Consider the following 17,246-nt stretch of genomic DNA (forward strand, 5'->3'; position numbering starts at 1 on the left):
CACGAGCCCATTTTCTCATTTGTAAGTCTGCTTTAAGGAATGAGGGAGGACAATCATCAATAACATGATTTTATTAGCTGATAGGAACGTGTCACCTCACAAAATATTAGCTCAAGGGCAGGAACTGACAAACGACACTGGGAGTGTGGGAGGGAACAAAATATCCCGGCAGCAAAACTGAACTTCCTGAAGGAAATCACTTTCAGCTCCCAGCAACCCCCCTGGGAATCCAGAAGGTGGTCGGATTTTAATCCTATGGGCTTGTCTTTCCATCTTTTATAATTAGAGCTAGTCATAAATATGAAGATTAGCAATAACAATGCAGCATTTCCCAGCTCCTCTGATTTCCAATTCCCCCTAAAATGGCTACAATTAATTACTCATATTTTCCACGCCGTCTCAGGCGTTTGTGACTGTGACACTCTTGCACGGCATTGATGCCACAAAAAAAAGTACTCAATGGCATGTTTTTAATGAACCATCACAGGAAATTTCCATGTTCCCTAAATGCTTGGCTATAAGTAACAATAGCCCTATGATTGCAAATAATTTTCTCCCATTTTGGTTTTGTTTTCATGGCTTGTTTTTAACTGGGGGCATTTTTTTTTTTTTTTTTGCTTTTATGTATTTATTTTCAACTGTTCTCCTTAAGAAAAATGTGGACTGAATATCATAACTAATTTTCTCCGAGTAAAATCTTTTAGAATGCAAAATAGTTTCCCCAGTAGAGAGAAAAAGCACTTTGGTTGGGATACTTAGAGTAAAACCAGAGAGCTGCAGAAAAAAAAAGGGAGTATTTCAGAATAGCAGAAAGGTGGAAGAAGAGCACAACCCATCCCTGTCTGTGCCCTGAAATGCAGCAATTTTCCAACACACTGGCTGTAAGCACAGAGCAGGGCATGGGTATTTTTCTGGAGTGTTTTACGTCAGTGAAGCATTTCACTGCTAAAAGGCTGTGTGGGTAGAGTTTGGTATCTAACAGCAGGAACACAGCTGTTCTCTCCTGCCCCAGCCTCCCTCCTATCCCCTGACCATCTCTAAAGCCTTCAGCCATTCACTTCCCTGACACTCAGCTTTGCTGCATCTGCTTTTTTATTTATTTTTGTTTTTTGCAAATGGAAAGGAGAAAAAAAAAAGGTCAGCTGGGAATATTTAACAAAGCTTGAAAAAGACGTAACGTGGTCTGTTCCCCACCTTCGGATTAACAAAGCAGATTTTGTGCAAAGGAGAGTGGAAAAAAACCTACCAGTGAGTGAGGCAGCTGGAGTATGTGGATCACATTACAAACCAAGGGCTTGTTTTACAGCCATTGTCACATGTCACATTGATAAGCTGAACTATGGCAAAAAAAAACCCTTACAGAGCCAATGATATCTAAGATCAGACAGAGTCTCTTTACCTAATATATGCAGCTAAATATGTGTGCTCCCTACATCTGCCATAGCAACAAGGAGAGAAGGAGGAATTAACTGCATTAATAAAAAAAACTGAAGGGACTCCTGGATGATACAACAAAACGTGAGAAACCTCTCAGCATCAAAGCAAACGCAACAAAAGCACAGAGAATTATTTCAGAGCAAATCATTGAAACCAGCTGATTACCTGAGCTTGCACATCCCTGCTGTAGGGAATCCTGTAATGATGTCACAGAGTGAAGGACTAGATAAGAGAGGAGAGGAAAATCAGGGAACAATAAAAGGAGATGCCAAACCACAAACTAAACAGTAAGCAGGCTCAACAAATAGCAAAGTGCTGATCTCGGCAAGGGCTCGCTGCTCAGTTAACTCATGGCACAGAAAGGTACGACCCAGGCCAGGCTCCAGCCTGGCTTTTCTGTGTCAGTAGGTATTAGGGGAAGAGACAGCCACAATAGAAGTGTCATTGCAACCCAGAGTTCTCCCTTTAAAGCTTGGTTTTCCAGCTCACCTCCTGAGACAGCAATCGATATTCTCCCTGGAACAATCCAAATCCCCTGTGCAACCCTAGGAAACAGCGCGCAACATTTTCCAGCTCTTTGGCCAAAATTTTTGGGATTGTGTGTCATATTCATGCCTAGATAATATCACCCTAACGAGGAACTTGATAACTGCTGCTTATCAATTGCACATAAACGTTGGTAAACATTCCCAGCACATCCCCTTAGGGACCGGCTGGGCTGCCAGGGTGGATGGTGCCACTTCCATAACGCCTGGACCAGCACTGGTGCAAGGCTGGCTTACTGCAAATTAAAAAAATAAAAATAAAATAAAAATTAAAAAAAAAATACAGAAAATAGAAAAAAAAATGGAAAAAAAAATCTCCTCCTCCTCCTCGACTAAAACAACATAGTGGAATTTTAATTACCTTGTCCTTGTTGCTGCCCTTGTGCGGGCAGGACACACTGTCCCAGCTCACCATTCAACCAGAGCTGCATACGAATAAATGGTTCTCGGCCTTTTTGGGTCAATTTGCTCCATGGCTTTGGCCTGGAGAGCATGTCACTGACACTTCCTTGGGACAGCCCCAATACCTGAAGTGAAGCAACCAAGAATGGCACGTTAACACACTGGCAGTGCAAACGGGGGGAATTTAAATCACTTTGGTTTCTTTTACTGTATTGCTCAGATTGTTTGTCTATGGACAATTATAAAAACTGTTTTCTGTGGATACTCAGATGGAATTGCTTTTCTTCCTGCCATTTTGCCTTCTGAAGAAAGGTGGGTTTTTCCTGCAGGATCTGGGTGGCAGCAGCCTGGTAGGGATTTGCATGCTTTTCATATTTTGTGTCAAACAGTTTCATCACTTTTAACAGGAAAAACACCGAGTCCAGGCACACACAGGCAGATGAAACAGGCAATGACTGGCATGTATTTTGTTCTCAAACAAAAATAATTGGGACTTTTGAGACTAGGCCTATATTTGGCTGATTTTTGGGGGATGAATTATAATGATGTGTGTTTTCACCTGTAGCAGCGGCTGCTCCACATAAATAAATATTTAAGAATACAGCCAACTGTAGGGGGGAGGTGGGATTTCAGACAGGCAAAATGCAATTACTTGCCTGGAATTCAGCACAGCTACAAGAGTTAAAAATCATACTTAATGAAAGCTGCCATGGGATCTTTAATGACCCCAAGAGGTCAGACTTTTCATTTTACATCTTAGTGAGAAGGTAATAGTGCGATGCCAGCTCCTATTACACTTTTATATTGATTCAGTTCTTTATAGGTAGAAGAAACAACAAATGTCCAATGCTTTTTACAGCCTGGGAGGGGTTTTCTGGTGGCTAGGGACCCTCAAAATCCCACGTGCTCAGTGCTTACGGCTCACAACGTGAGAACTTCAGGGAGCCTTATCGGTAATCAAACATTGCTCTAGAACATCTCAGAGCACACTGAGGTACTGAGCACCAGGTATTAGAAATGACTTGGAATTCTTGACTTCAGACTAAGGAGAATTAGGGGATTTTCCATGTGTTTGTTTTAATGCCCTTGTGCACATTTCCAAATAATAACGAAAAAGGAAAAATGCTCTTGTGTCCATAATCTTTGCTTATAACAAAGTTAAGACTCTCCAGTCATGACAACAGTATTACTCAAATATTCCACGAATTCATTACATTAAGCATGAAATATTGAGTCTCAGCAACGTTTGCTTCAGCTTTCAAGTTTTCTAAACTCGGGGCCCCATTCCTAATTCCAAGTGGCTGAAGCCAATCCCTGTAGAACAACCCTTGCAATTCCTACCGCACAGGGAAACAAATACTTTGTGAGCTTGGTTTGGAAATACTTCACACACGGAGCAAAAACATTTTTCCATAGGACACCCGTGGCACATCCCCCTCTGGCTCTGCACCCGTGTAAGGAGCAGAGGGCACAATCACAACACTCTGAAAGAAGAGAGAACCACTTCTTTACCTTTTCCCCAAAGATCCTTTGGCAGATGCCATTCTTTGCTAGCTTTTCCTTGACCTGCCGCGTTAGCTCTATCGTATCCACCTCCTGGTACATATAAATCTCATACTGCTCGGGTGTCAGTGGAGGAACCGAAGGTTTGGATGGCTTGGACAAGGACACGATAGGGGATGAAGGGAGGGGGCTATTCTGTGGTGTCTCACTGCGACTCGCCCCAGTCATGCTCAATTCAGAACTCTGCGAGTACGGAGATTCCGCGTTTGGCCACTCTTTCCAATACTCGGAAGAAGACGGTCCTTGGAGCTGGCTACGATCTGGCCTAGTCTGATTGCTGACCTTTTCTTTTCCACCACTGGCTTCCTCAACTTTTATATCTTCGGGAAGAGCTGCATTTCTTCTCTCATGCTGCACAGTATTCCACCAATGGTCCTTCCAAACACCACCACGTCCCAACTCATTTTTAACATGCCTCAACATACCCTGGGCAGAATCACTTATTCCATGAAGCTCTAAAACAGGTGCCTCCTGAGGCTCCTTTTTGAGCCCAGAGAGGTTCTGCAATGCAGAGATACTGGAATCAGTGACAGATGAATGTTTCTTCAGGGATATGGCCAAAGGAGAATAGCTGGAAACCGAAGACATTGCAGGTGTAGACACTAGTTTGGGGGACAGGATAGAAATGTCAGCTTGAGATAGAGGTGGTGTTTTTAAGGCAGGTTCAAGGGCAGCCTGCTGTGCCTCCATTTCCCGTCGGGCTTGTTGCAGAATGGATCGAATTGCATCATCAGAATTGCCACTGCTAGAGGCAGAAGGCGGCTGAGCCGGCTCAGCTATGAAAAACAACCAAAAGACTAAATGCAACAGAAGAAAAGGCTTTATATTCAACACGTGCTACTGTAAACATTTCCCTGACAGGGAAAAAAAAAAATCTGAAATACATTTCTGGATGGGAGGGAGGAGTTTTCACTAAGAACAGATTTGCACTTTTCAAAATAAGGTAAGATTTCCAAAGTTCTTCACTGGGAAATTTTGAGAGTTGCCAAAGTGCTGGATGTTTGCACGCACAGACTCAGCTGCACAAATCTGGGATCACTTGCCCTTCCATCATTGTAAAAATTTTCAAATAAATGCCTTTGAAAATCAAGCCTTCACCTCTTCCTCCCCCACCCCCATGTGGTCAATAACATTTTATAGCTGCATTTACAAAGTTATTTAACCTTTCACTTCACTCTTTTCTCCACAAATGAATTTAACACGCACTCAGAACTAAACACAGCTGCATTCACCTGGACAGACTATAACAGTATAAATAAGGTGAGACCTTTTAACTTCAAAAACACAACACACAAATTACAACACAGGCAGAACTTTAGGAAGAGATGATCATCATTATTTCACTTGACAAACTAAATATGCTCCTGTTTCCTGTTTTCTCGTTCCATGGTCCCAACCACTGAAATAAACAGCTCTACCAGAGCCAGGCTGACACCTGGACATCACCCTTCTCCCTTATCCTAGGATAAGCTCTAGGATGGAGCCATGGGTGCTATCAGCAGAGATAACCCCCAAATGCAGAATTCCAGAGGGGAACCAGGATTTGAGTGGCTGTGCTGCAGCAGCCGGGGATGAGCAGAGACTGGAACGTGGGTGGGGAATTATCTCTGCAGAGCCAGGAGGTTTTGCAATGGCATCTGCTTCTATTTCAGTCTCCACTGAGGTCCCCAGTGCTTGGAAACCAGTTCCTCTGAAAGCTGCTCTGCAGTGAACAAAGTGAAGCACCAGGTAGGAGCAGGGAACCCCACACTGCAAGGAGTGGCCTCAAAGTGAAATAAGATTTGCAACACACTGTGTATCACTCCAGTAATACTAAGGCTAATCTGAATGCATTTCTGAATTTGCCTCCCTGCATTCCTTCCTGTCACACACTGTAAAATACATGAAAAGCTAAGAAATAGGAAAAAAAGACAGTGAGACTCTCTCTGCTGTTTTATCTGCTGGTTTCACAGGGAGTTTTGAGGCCAAATTAATATTTGAAAGGAAGTCTCTCAGATGAAACATGCTACTGAATAACATTCTTGCAGTTTCCTGCAGAAAGCCCATATTTTTCTCTGTGTAATAATTTCCTGTATAAAGTAGTGTTATTTAGATCATATATTAACTAGTGTTTTATACTCTGACATGAGATTAACTTAGTTTTCATTTGAAAGACAACTATCCAAAACTGCAAATCAGTATTCACTTTAAAAAATGAAACAGAAGTATTGCACAGTAATTTCTACTTCATCCCAACAGCAGTACTGGGAACTTTTAAAGCTGAGAGGGTTATGGACTAGACAGAAATGTTAATTACATGACAGGATACAAAGAGAAATTAGACTTATGTCAGGCTGAGGGATTTTTTGGGAAAGGGAATGTGTTTTGGATTTGCCAGTTCATTCACTGAATACATTCTGTAACCAAAAATAAAGCAACCTAAGAGTCAGGACTGAGTGTGCCTATATGAGTACAGGATGTACCATGGTGCTGGGACTGGTAATTGCTGCCTAGACTGTGACCTTCACCCCAACAAATCCATCCAGCCCCTCTCCCATGCAGTTGTGTCCCTGGGGCCTGAGTGAGACAGAAGGGAAGAGAAAGCAGGAGCCATTCCCTTTCCAAGGAGCAGACTGGGAGAAGAAAGGATTCTGTAGGTTCCCCTCAGTGACTCCTGCTGGTCTGGAGGGCAGCCAGGAGCTCAGAGCTCTGCACAGGGATAAAGGTGTTCAGAAATCCCACAGGGAGCAGGGCAGAGCAGAGACCCCACCACGCCAGGACACGTGCAACCTCAACCTGAGATGTCTCAGAGACAGAAACAACTCCACTAAGTAACAATAAAAATCTCCAAAAAAACCTCTTCAAACCTACACCGAAGATTTTAAGAACATAATTAACTGACCAGAAAGCTCATGGCAATTGTTTTAATTAAATTCTGCAGTAAAAGCAGGCAGAGACAAAATGAGCCTGTACCTGTTTTCTGTACTTGCAGCTCCCTTTTGGCTTGTTCAAGAATGGATTTGATGGCTTCATCAGAGCCAGACTCTGTGGTTCGGATTCGTGTGGTTATGTTACCTGGGGAGGAAAACACAACTAATGACACCAGGAAAACTCTTCTCTGGCTGTTTTTGTAACACAAAGACACACTGTATATGATACATGGCCAGCACAACCTGAGGACAACTTGAACAGGACTTTTACCAACATTCAAACCATACAAAAAAAGAACTTAACATAATAAAAAGCAAAATATCCTTGTTGTGCCTGTCTCTAGCTGCTCTGGAATGGTGAGAACATCAGAGGAAGAACTAGGTGATCATATATTCCTTTTCTAATATATAAATCTATTATTTATCTTTTTTTTTTTTTTTTTTTTTTTTTTTTTTTTTTTTTTTTTTTTTTCTTTTTTTCTTTTTTTTTTTTTTTTGAGGGGGAAAAGAAACAGAAGGGAAAAGAACTGGAGGGGAAAGGAAGAAAGCTAAAAAACATAAGCCCAGGAATTAACTTAAAAATGGCATCAGCTCCTAGGCAAAGTAGGATGAGTATACTTTCAGCCCAAAACAGAATTAAAAAGTAACTAGATAAAAATAATTTTTAACTTTCTAGAGGTTAATACATTAAGAGAAAGAGTCATTTAAACACAGATACTATTTGAAGTACTCTCCAGCTAAGAGCTATTACTTGGTTGTTTGGTTTTGCTTCATTTTTTTTGTTTTGTTTTTTAACCTCTAAGGGGAAGAAAAGGAGGGAAAACCGCAAGTGCTACTGCACTTAACTGCATTTTCCAATATGAGATTATTGCTTGTAAGTGAGGTAATTTGTGACTAGAGTTAAAATAACTACAGACTTTTGGTGTACCTGCTTTTGTTTTTTCTTCTTGCTGGTCTTACTAAAAGAAAAATTCTGCAACTAATCTATAACAAAAATGTGCAGACTTCCTGTTCAGAGAGAATTCAGGGATATGATGTTCACTTATCTTTCTGTCTTTTTCATATATAATACTGAACTAAGCACCACACTAATTTAGCAGTGTATTAAAGTGGAATTTGTCAGCATAAGCCCCATGAGAAGAAAGAAGTCAATCTAGAGCAGAAGCAGTATGCAATTGATGTTATAACTGTGCAACTTTCTCCCTCCAAAACCATAAAATTAGCAAAGAGAGCATTTCAATAGATCCAATGACTTTATAAAGCCACTTCTATCACCTCTCTCTCTCTCTATCTGTGTATGCAGGGAGGGTGGGAGTGCAAGAACTATCCAAACAGGGTTACGTTAGTACAGCAGCAGCAGAATTAGAAAAAGCAAAGTGTTCATCTAACCCATGGTTTGTTTTATACTTACTGTCTGTTTTTCTATCAGATTCCAGGCCAGAATCAAACTGCACAGTTTTAAGGAAACACACAGCTAAAGCACACTCCACTTCCTAGGGATTGACTGCAAAGAAAAACACCTGCCTGTGACGTACCTTCAGACCCATTTCTTCGTTTCGGTACTTCCTGAAATAGTCTGTTCAGGTTCTGGCCTGGATTCTCTGTTGAAAAACAAGTTTGGTAAGAACAAAACAATCAGGGGATGGTTGCTCTGACATCACGGGCTGTGTGACATGAGGAGCTGGCAGCCTGGCCCTGAGCTCTCCTGGCCCCTCGGGCCCCTGAGCAGGAGGAACTGGCTACTTGGGAAGAAGCAAGGCTGGCTGATTTGTTAATAAAGATTACAGCTATGTTCGGAAAGGAGATTAGACAGATATAAATAAATGTCTAGAGATACCAAAAATGAAGAGGTTAAAGATGGGCAGATAATCCCCTCAAGTACAATCATCAAAAGGAAGAACAGATTATAAATCTAACAGTGTGTGCTTCCAATTAAACAAAATCTAGAAAACCCTGCCTGTCCTTTCCAATATTTCTTGACTGTAAACAACTTACTTTTCAGTTTCTCTAAATGTAAATCTCAGCCTTAAGATGAATCACAATGAAATGCATGTTACTTCTTAAAATCGCTGCCTTAAATATGCAAAGCTGCTTTAAACTGGGATTGTGTTTTAATTACTCATCTCATGCATCACCTACCCTATTTTGTCAGAACACTTTGGGGAAAAAACATAATCACACAAGACACAACAAAAGCCTGGTCTCAGTAAACAACCTCAAATAAAAATCCCCCAAGTGTTTCTGAGGGCTGATACCCTGAGTAGCTGCTGACCCTTTTCTCTCTGTGCTTAGCTGTGGCACAGAGGGGTTGGCAAAGTGAGGGCTGTGAGTGTCCCTGCTGCTCACTCCTGCTGACAGGCACCAGCCAGTGGCTAAAAAAAGCATAAGCAGAGATACGAACCTGCCTGAGTGCTGCAAAGCAGGGCTGGAGAGCTGAACCTGCTGCACCTGGCTCCTGAGCTGGGTGAGAGCAGCAGCAGCACACGAACGGCCCCGCATGGAGAAGCTCCAGGTCTGGAATGTTTGGAACTAAGAGGAGCAGGGGGCTGGGAGCTCTTACCTCTTTGTCTGCCCTGGATGCTGCGAAGAGCCAGGATGTTCTGCTCGTCCGACAGGAACTGCTTCATCTTATGAAATGGCTCCTTGCCTCTCACAGTCAGTTTATTCCATGGCTTTGGCCGGGCCAGGATCTCACTCACAGACCCTTGAGACAGTCCCAACACATAATGTCCAAATATCCGCTGTCCAATATTGTGCTTGATCAACTGCTCTTTCACCTGACGTGCAATTTCGGCCGTGTCTATCTCCTCTCCTTCAGAGATGCTCCCAGCACTTTCTGACTGGCTGGGAGATGGGGCCATGCCATTTACATCCGGGCTTTGTTGTAATGGACTTTGGGAAGATATGGAGTTTGTGCTGTATGGACCTGTTGGAAAAATCATGCTTGTGCTTCCTGCTTCCTGCATTGCCTTGGAGTAGAAGGACTGCATTAGCTGTCGCTGGAGGAGAGAGTTTAGTGCAAATTTTCCTGTGGAGGCCAGGGGTAAGCTGGGGCTCGCCAGGGATGAGCTGAAAAAGTCTTGACTTAAACCCGTTGGTGAGAACTGGTGTGTACCATTAGTATTGGAAGCCTGCTCCCCCGCGTTGCGGAGCAACTGGGAAGGAGGGGAGGCCGGCAAGGTTGCAGGACGCTGACTCTCAGGCTGGTCTTTCCCTTTTCTCCTGGCTGACCCTACAAGGAAGGTCAAACATAATGCATTATGGGGGGTCAAAGAGGGAAAAACCAAGATAAAAAAATGCAAAGTTTGCCCCGCAAAGGGAAAAAGTGCAGGTTGACACGGGCCAATGGAGTGGTGGTGGGAGTTTTGGTTTTGTTTGTTTTTGGTTTGTTTTCGTTTGGTGGGTTATTTTTTTTTTCAATTTTTATTTGTAATTTTTTTTTTCCATGATTGAAAATTTTTAAGCCAAACAAGGCCCCCAAAACAAACAACATGCATTTCATGTTTGCACCTTTCTTGTATGTTGCAGCCTGGAGAATCCCCCTTACAGACATTAACACTAGAACAGTTACATGAAGTGCAGTGATACAGTTAAATAAATGCAGTTACAGATAGCAAGTCTCTCTGTTGTCTCTCATTCAAGATATGACTCATTGGACCTGACTGAACCCAAATGCAGCAAACATTTACATTTTGGAACAAACCAATTTGAATAAAGGAATAACCATTAGGTGGATGCACCAAGATCACTCAGTTAAAAGTCATAAAACGCTTCAGAATTCGGTAATCCCAGGGCCAGTGGCAAGTTTAAACTTTCTTCCAGCTGCAAAAACCATCATTCAAGAATCTGGAAATTCCGTGACTTGCCATTTAAAAAATGTGCACACAAGATATAAAAGCCCACATTAGGAAAGCCAAACAGCAAACACACTTCGCTGGAAAGAAAGGATTGTGCTTTCCCAAGCTGACCTGCTGGTGGTATATCCAAGTGTATCAGACAGGAAGACTGTGTTCTACATGCAAGCATTTTGCATAACACTGTGTGTGGGGGAAAGAGATGGATTTGTTCCCAAACCAGAAGACAGCCTCAATTGAACACTGGTACAGCCTGTAATACCTCTTCCTTAACCTTAACAGACTCTCTAACTTTTACTTCATTATCCAGCCTATAAAACTACAGAAATCCAACATTACTCAGTGTTCCTGTTGCTTCTTAATCCTCCTGCCATGCATTAGCTCAGACACTCAGCTCTCACTCAGCCCTCCCTCCCGTCACAGGACAGCAGAGGCACCAGAAGAGCCAAAATTTGGCTGGACCTACCGCTCAGGTCGCTGTTGGTGATGCGCAGCGTGGCGTTCTCCGACTGCAGCGAGCGGTTCTTCTCCAGCAGCAGCACCTCCAGCGGCTTGGATGCATCCTAAAGGAAACCAAATGGGGAGGTTTGTTTCTCAAAGCACCGAGGATCTCACTCAGGCACAAAAAAAGATTTCAGAGGGGAAAAAAAATTTAAAAAAACAAGTGTTCAACTGGTCTCTGAAGGCAGCGAGGGAATTCGCTGGGCACAGATCAGCAGGAATCTCTCCGGGCTCTGGTGAGAGCCATGGAAGAGATTCACTGTTTAATTTTCATTGTAAATCATTCATCAATTCTGCATTATTTTGAGATGTGTAACGGAACCTTTTCTTAATCCTACTTATTTTTAAATGGTCCTGGCACGCTTTCAGTTTAAAAGCTGTAGACTTCTTTTAATCTGATTAAAACAGGAGTTAAGATTATATTATTCCTTCTAGGTCAACTGACCCAAGTTAAGCATTTCCTTGACATGCTGCACTTCAGCAGAAACAGCTTGTCCAAAATAACATTAGTCAGAGAAAACTGCTATTTACTCTCCCCAAAATATCTAACCCTTGATCATTAAAAAACCCATTGAAAATTAATCCCAGGATATCGATATTCAGTTTGGATTTCAAAAACAGGAATTTAATTCATAACCTTTAAACTGAAGTAAGATTAATTTGCTGGAACAGCAGAGCTTTCTCTGTACTCCAAGGTTTGTTTTCTTTTGTGAAAAGAAATTTTCAAGGCTAACAAATACTTAAAAATGCTGAAGTCCTTGCACAGTGTGCTGGTCGTGCACCAACTCCAGTATCTTTAAATGACTCAACTTCACAACATTCTGGTTTATCCACTCCAGCACAGCTGAAACGTCACTTTGTCCTTGACCACTTAAATGAAATTAGCAGGCAAAAAAAAAAAAAAAAAAAAAAAGTCCAGTTCAGCTTTTTACATAAGAAAACATCAGGAAAAACAAGGATGGACCCAGAAGCCTCAACATCAACAGGAAACTGTCAATGTCAACACCAAGGAATTGCAAGACAAAATTTTTGTTAATCAACTGAGCTGCTGAATAAGTAAGAAAAAGTAAGAAAAGTAAGAAAAAAAGTAAGTTCAGTACCTGTGCACCAGAGCTTTCAGATGGTGCAAACTCCATGGATTTCAATATACTGTGGAAGGCAGAAAAAAGAAATTATTTTCTATTTCTCCTTTTCATAACAACTTCACTAATGAGAATTAGCATTATCATGTCCTGTTCTCCAGCAACACCACAAGTGATGACAACTTTCCTTGCAGAAACACAATCTCCTAATGAATATAGAATAACTCCTCAAAGCTGTTATTGGATAAGAAAATTTTCTCAAGCATCATCTAAATCATTCCATATGCAATCCCACCAGGCCAGTTTAAAGTGTAAATTTAAAGGTTAATAAGGATATAACATTTTAAGCTGTCAGAAATGATATAAATTTATCTGTGAAGCTGGAAGGGAATGAGGAAGTTGTAGCAAAGCAAAAAAACCAGGGGAATCACCACCACAGTACAGCACTTTATAGAATATACACCAGCTCACCAGCAAGGAAAATAGGCACAAATAATCTTCCCAACCAAGGCACTACAGCCTAAAAGGCAGTTTTTCATTTTAATAACCCCCTCGTTCTATGGCAAACGGAAGACAAAATGGCCCAATATTTCTTAAGAAATATGAAAGATCCAAATATTTATAAGTACATTAGGAGAAGAATCTGATAGTCTCATTGTCAATATTTTATACAAACAGTGAGCAGTCAGAGGATGTCTCCCTTTCAGTTACAGCTGTCTGGCAAACCAGAATCTTACAGGAATCCAGACTTATTACTGTGCTTTGTTGGATAATTTTTTTTAAATCAGCCTGCTGCAGGCAGGACATGAACTTCCTCAGACTGAAGCAATAAATGATTTCAGCTTCTTACTGTACAAAGACAACATTCATTTGCTGAAGAAAAGCACATAAACACATATAGATGGTGTTTATACAGCATTTGTCATGTATAAAGCACCAGGAACTCTGTGAGCTGGAACAATCTGCTTAATCATGTATTAAACTGTATTAAAAGCTGTGGATCATGTATTAAAGGTTTTGGAATTGCCCCTGGATCCCTGGAAGTGTCCAAGGCCATTCTGGATGGAGCTTGGAGTAACCTGGGATAGTGAAGGCAGGGGGTGGAACTGGATGAACTTTAAGGTTTCTTCCAGCCCAAAACATTCAGTGATTCCATGAAATGTGGAAACTGGGACAAAAAAGGGGCAGAAGTCCAGTATTAAGGAACTAGTTCTGGATGCCATGAGGAGTTAGCCTGAACCTGTCCCTGGATTAATCCAGAGTCAGATGTGCATTAAATGACACTCTGGAAATCAGGTCTCTGGACTATTCAAGATCAAAGTCATGGCAAACCCAAGGGGAAAAAAGTCATTCTGAGAAAGAGATCTCATATATCTTACATCTGTGCTTACTCATTGCACACAGGGTTAATTCTGACAGGCATCCCTAAAATACAGTAATTAATGAAACTACAAATTTCTGGCAATCACTTCCATTACATGGCATCACTCAGTGCCACCTCTTGCCTGGCTGCAGGGTAGAGCCATCACCCCACACACAGCACATAAAGTGATACTGGGCAGAACAGCTCAGCCATGTGCAAAACCAACTCCTTTGTGCTATCAGTGGACTTGTGCCAGTCCAGGGGGGAGGATGTGGACTAATGGCTTGAGTTCTGAGACCCTGACATCCCTGTGAGACACAGGGGTGTGACTCAGGTGGCAAATCCCCAAAAGCCAGTGTTTCCAGGGACAGCTCTGCACCCCAGGACTCCAAGGTGCTGGGGGAGATACATGCACAGAGACTCATCCAGGGAAAACCCCAGCCACTGGCAGGTGGCTGTTTCCATAAATTCTGCAGGGAATGGCCTCTGCAGGGACAGCCAGACCTAATGCACATCCTTATGTTGCCCAAATGAGGAGACTCATCTGAATTTCAAACCCAGGTTGAACAGCAAATTATCACCTGGCAAACATCCCATGGGAAATCCCATTTCAGCTCAGAGCAGTTGTGACCCCCACTTACCACACGTGGGTTGCCATGTGGAGCAATCCAGCAGCATTCCAAACACCTTCCTTCCTCCTGGATGAGGCTAAACCAGAAAAAGCTGCTCTCTCCCAAAAGGAGCAGACATCAGTGGTGCCCTGACCAGAACCAGGCTGACAATGGTCAGAAGCACAAACCTGTTTATGGTTATATTTGGTTCTCCACACCACAAATCTGCCTCTAAAGCCCCAATCCTGTCATCCCTCCCCTCGCACAGGTTGGTGCATTTTGGTTCTGAGCAGCTGCTGCCAGCTGGGACCTTCAGGAAGGATCCTGAGCTTTGCAGTAGCTTCATTTCCAGCAAGATTGGTGCAGGCAACGTGTATTCAAACCCTGCCTGGAAACCCACTGACCTCTGCCTACCTGAAGGGGATTCTTTGCTAACTGAATTAACTTCCTGACACTTTCACAGGTAATTTCCTATACAGTTGAAACACAAAATATACTAAAAATCAAGCTGATGGCACTTCTAATTGCCCTAAGAGGAATATCCATTCCAGCAGGTTCATTTTAAAAAGAATGTAAAAGTTAAACATGTCAAAAATGACTCTCCAAATGTGTCACAAAAGACACATTCTCCTCAGGAGTATGAGGAAGCACAACGTTTCTTCTTTGGATTCCACGAATATCTTTGCCCATGAGATCTTGACTCAATCTGTGGCTCAAGATCAGTTACCTGCTTTTTAAAGGAATGATCTTGTGACTTGAATCTGCACATCTGAGAAGACTTGAAAGATCTGACTGTAAAGCAAAGTGTGCATTGGGACAGCTCCACTTTCTGTTCGTCTGATCCCGACTGCAAAGGCAGCAGGGTCAGCGCTGTCGTGCTACTGGAGAGGGAGCTGAAAGCACACACAGAGCTCTCAGATCTCAAAAATAGGTTTAGAAGCCACTGGGCACAAAAGCTAAGTTAAGAATCCTCCCATCCCAGATCTTGATATGATCCTAAGTTCCTCCAGAGTTAGAAGTTGGCTGATATTGAGACCCCTCAGCCTAGAATGTCTCTAACATCCCAGGAAAGATTAAGGAAAATACACCAGTGCCACAACACCTAAAAAATTAATTCTGTTCCTGCCTTACTGACAAGATCTCTTTTCTCTTGGTGCAAATGAGCAGTTTCCTTTCTGTCAGTGTTTCAGGGCACAAGGCAGGTGCAGCAGGATTCTGTGTGAGGGCTCCAGATTTACAGCAACAGACTTCTCCCAGTCTCATTTACAGCAAGTCTCACTTGAGACCAGACTGTCACTGCCAGGGGATGCACATTTAGCCTCTAGCACACCTTTTGGATCAGATGGAGCATGGCAGTGGTGTGAAGCAGCTGCTTGGAGGATGCAGCACTGCAAACATCCTCAGTGCTCTCTCAGAGGGTCTCAACCCTCAGACCATCCCACAGGATGGTGATGCACCCCAAGGCCCTTACAAGCCCTTATCAATCCACAAATTAGGGATATAAAAGCTGGAACAGCTGTGAAAACAGGGTTAATTTACTGGCACCTAATTAGGGCCAATTCCAGGAGAGTCTCCCATTTATTTCACTGCAGGCTCATCCTGAGCAGAAGCACCATATGAAGCCTCCTGTGTCACAGCTTCTCTCATCTGCCTTTCATCCCTGTCCTCATGTAAGTCAGTGTTGCAAAAAAAAATAAATTGGTATTATCACCAGGAATACAGAGTTTATATTTAAAGTACAAGTGCCAAGTAAGCTTAAATGAGTATATTCAATGAGTAGATTGGGTTCTTGGCATCTTAAGTCTGGCTTTAAAGTCCTGGTCCTGTTGTATTAAACCTTAGCATTAAACCAGGTAGGATTCAAAACCCATTTGTTGTTTCAGCACATTTACATTTAATATCTAATGCAAGAAGCTGGAAGGTTGTGGCCTTACTCCCATTCACTGCTTTACATATGAGGACATGAAGTGGCAAAACCTGGAGCTGTTCCCTTAACTCAGGAGAGGACATGGATGCATTTACCCTTAATCACTAAATGATGATGCTATTTTGAGACCAGGTAATAATCAGGTAAAATGATCAAAGAATGGCCAATTCATTTAATTTAAGTGAAAATTATACCCCTACATCAGGGTGTGCTGCAGCTGGTGGTGAACCAGAACCTCAACCAGCGTGGCTTGAATAAATCAGCACCAGGGGCTGGGCAGTTGTGGGGCTTGCAAATCCAAATCTGCTTTCCATATTCTCCAGGGACGTGTAAACAAAAGCACATGACTACCAGCCTCATCTGAAATACCTCATTAAACCAGGGAATGGGTTATTTCAACCTTTTTAAAACACACACAGAAATGCCAGAATGATGAAAGAAGAGATGGGAGTTTCTTGCAGTTATTTAAACCTTGACACTAAACATATTTCCAGTCAGAAAAGTTCTCTTCTGAACCTGACAGCTTATCTTGTTATAGTTTAAAATGAGGCTCTTTTAAGTCTCTTAAGAAAATCCCTTGAAATAGGAAGAGGCTGTTTGTGGCTTTAATTTAAAACCACATTATATTAGCAAAAATATACAGTGAAATAAGCCCAGCATTAAACTGGTAAGTGCTGAACACTGGCTGGCAGGAGCAGAGAAAAGGTAAGGCCAAAGGCTCTGCATGACATTTTTGGTCCACATTACCCTCAGCTGTTGGCTGGAGATTTTTAAAGACTGGTCCACCTAAAGCAACACAGATTTTGAAACTTTTTTCCCTTTGTGGACAATAGTTTTAGTGGCTTTTCTTCGTGGACACATGTTTTATTTCCTATTGTGACCCTCTGCTGCAACAAAAAGGAGCACTCTCAGATACAGCAGTTCCACTGGTTCTGGATGCAATTTCTGCCAATATTCCCAATTTCCTCGTCTTTGTGGTTTTGACTGAATTCTTTATTGTTCCAAGAACACAGATTTGTGGCTTCATTTAACAAGCACTGTTCAACCAGAGT

The 17,246-nt window shown here is 42.3% G+C and overlaps 1 protein-coding gene across 8 annotated transcripts in view; it reads right to left on the minus strand.

Moving 5' to 3' along the window:
- Positions 1–17,246, minus strand: part of CUX1 (cut like homeobox 1) — a 263,931-nt gene that overhangs the window by 61,523 nt on the left and 185,162 nt on the right. Inside the window, exons 13-20 of one of the 8 annotated variants that reach the window (XM_056506363.1) lie at positions 12,312–12,360; positions 11,177–11,273; positions 9,417–10,088; positions 8,392–8,457; positions 6,900–7,001; positions 3,897–4,723; positions 2,344–2,509; positions 1,603–1,659 (exon numbers count right to left, since the gene is read on the minus strand). In XM_056506363.1, coding sequence (XP_056362338.1) covers positions 1,603–1,659; positions 2,344–2,509; positions 3,897–4,723; positions 6,900–7,001; positions 8,392–8,457; positions 9,417–10,088; positions 11,177–11,273; positions 12,312–12,360 — 2,036 coding nt within the window. The remainder of the gene's footprint in view (positions 1–1,602; positions 1,660–2,343; positions 2,510–3,896; positions 4,724–6,899; positions 7,002–8,391; positions 8,458–9,416; positions 10,089–11,176; positions 11,274–12,311; positions 12,361–17,246) is intronic. The other 7 variants (XM_056506366.1, XM_056506365.1, XM_056506364.1 and 4 more) reach the window with 7 other exon arrangements.

Source organism: Oenanthe melanoleuca, chromosome 19 (genome assembly GCF_029582105.1).
Source record: "Oenanthe melanoleuca isolate GR-GAL-2019-014 chromosome 19, OMel1.0, whole genome shotgun sequence".
NCBI classification, from domain to species: Eukaryota; Metazoa; Chordata; class Aves; order Passeriformes; family Muscicapidae; genus Oenanthe; species Oenanthe melanoleuca.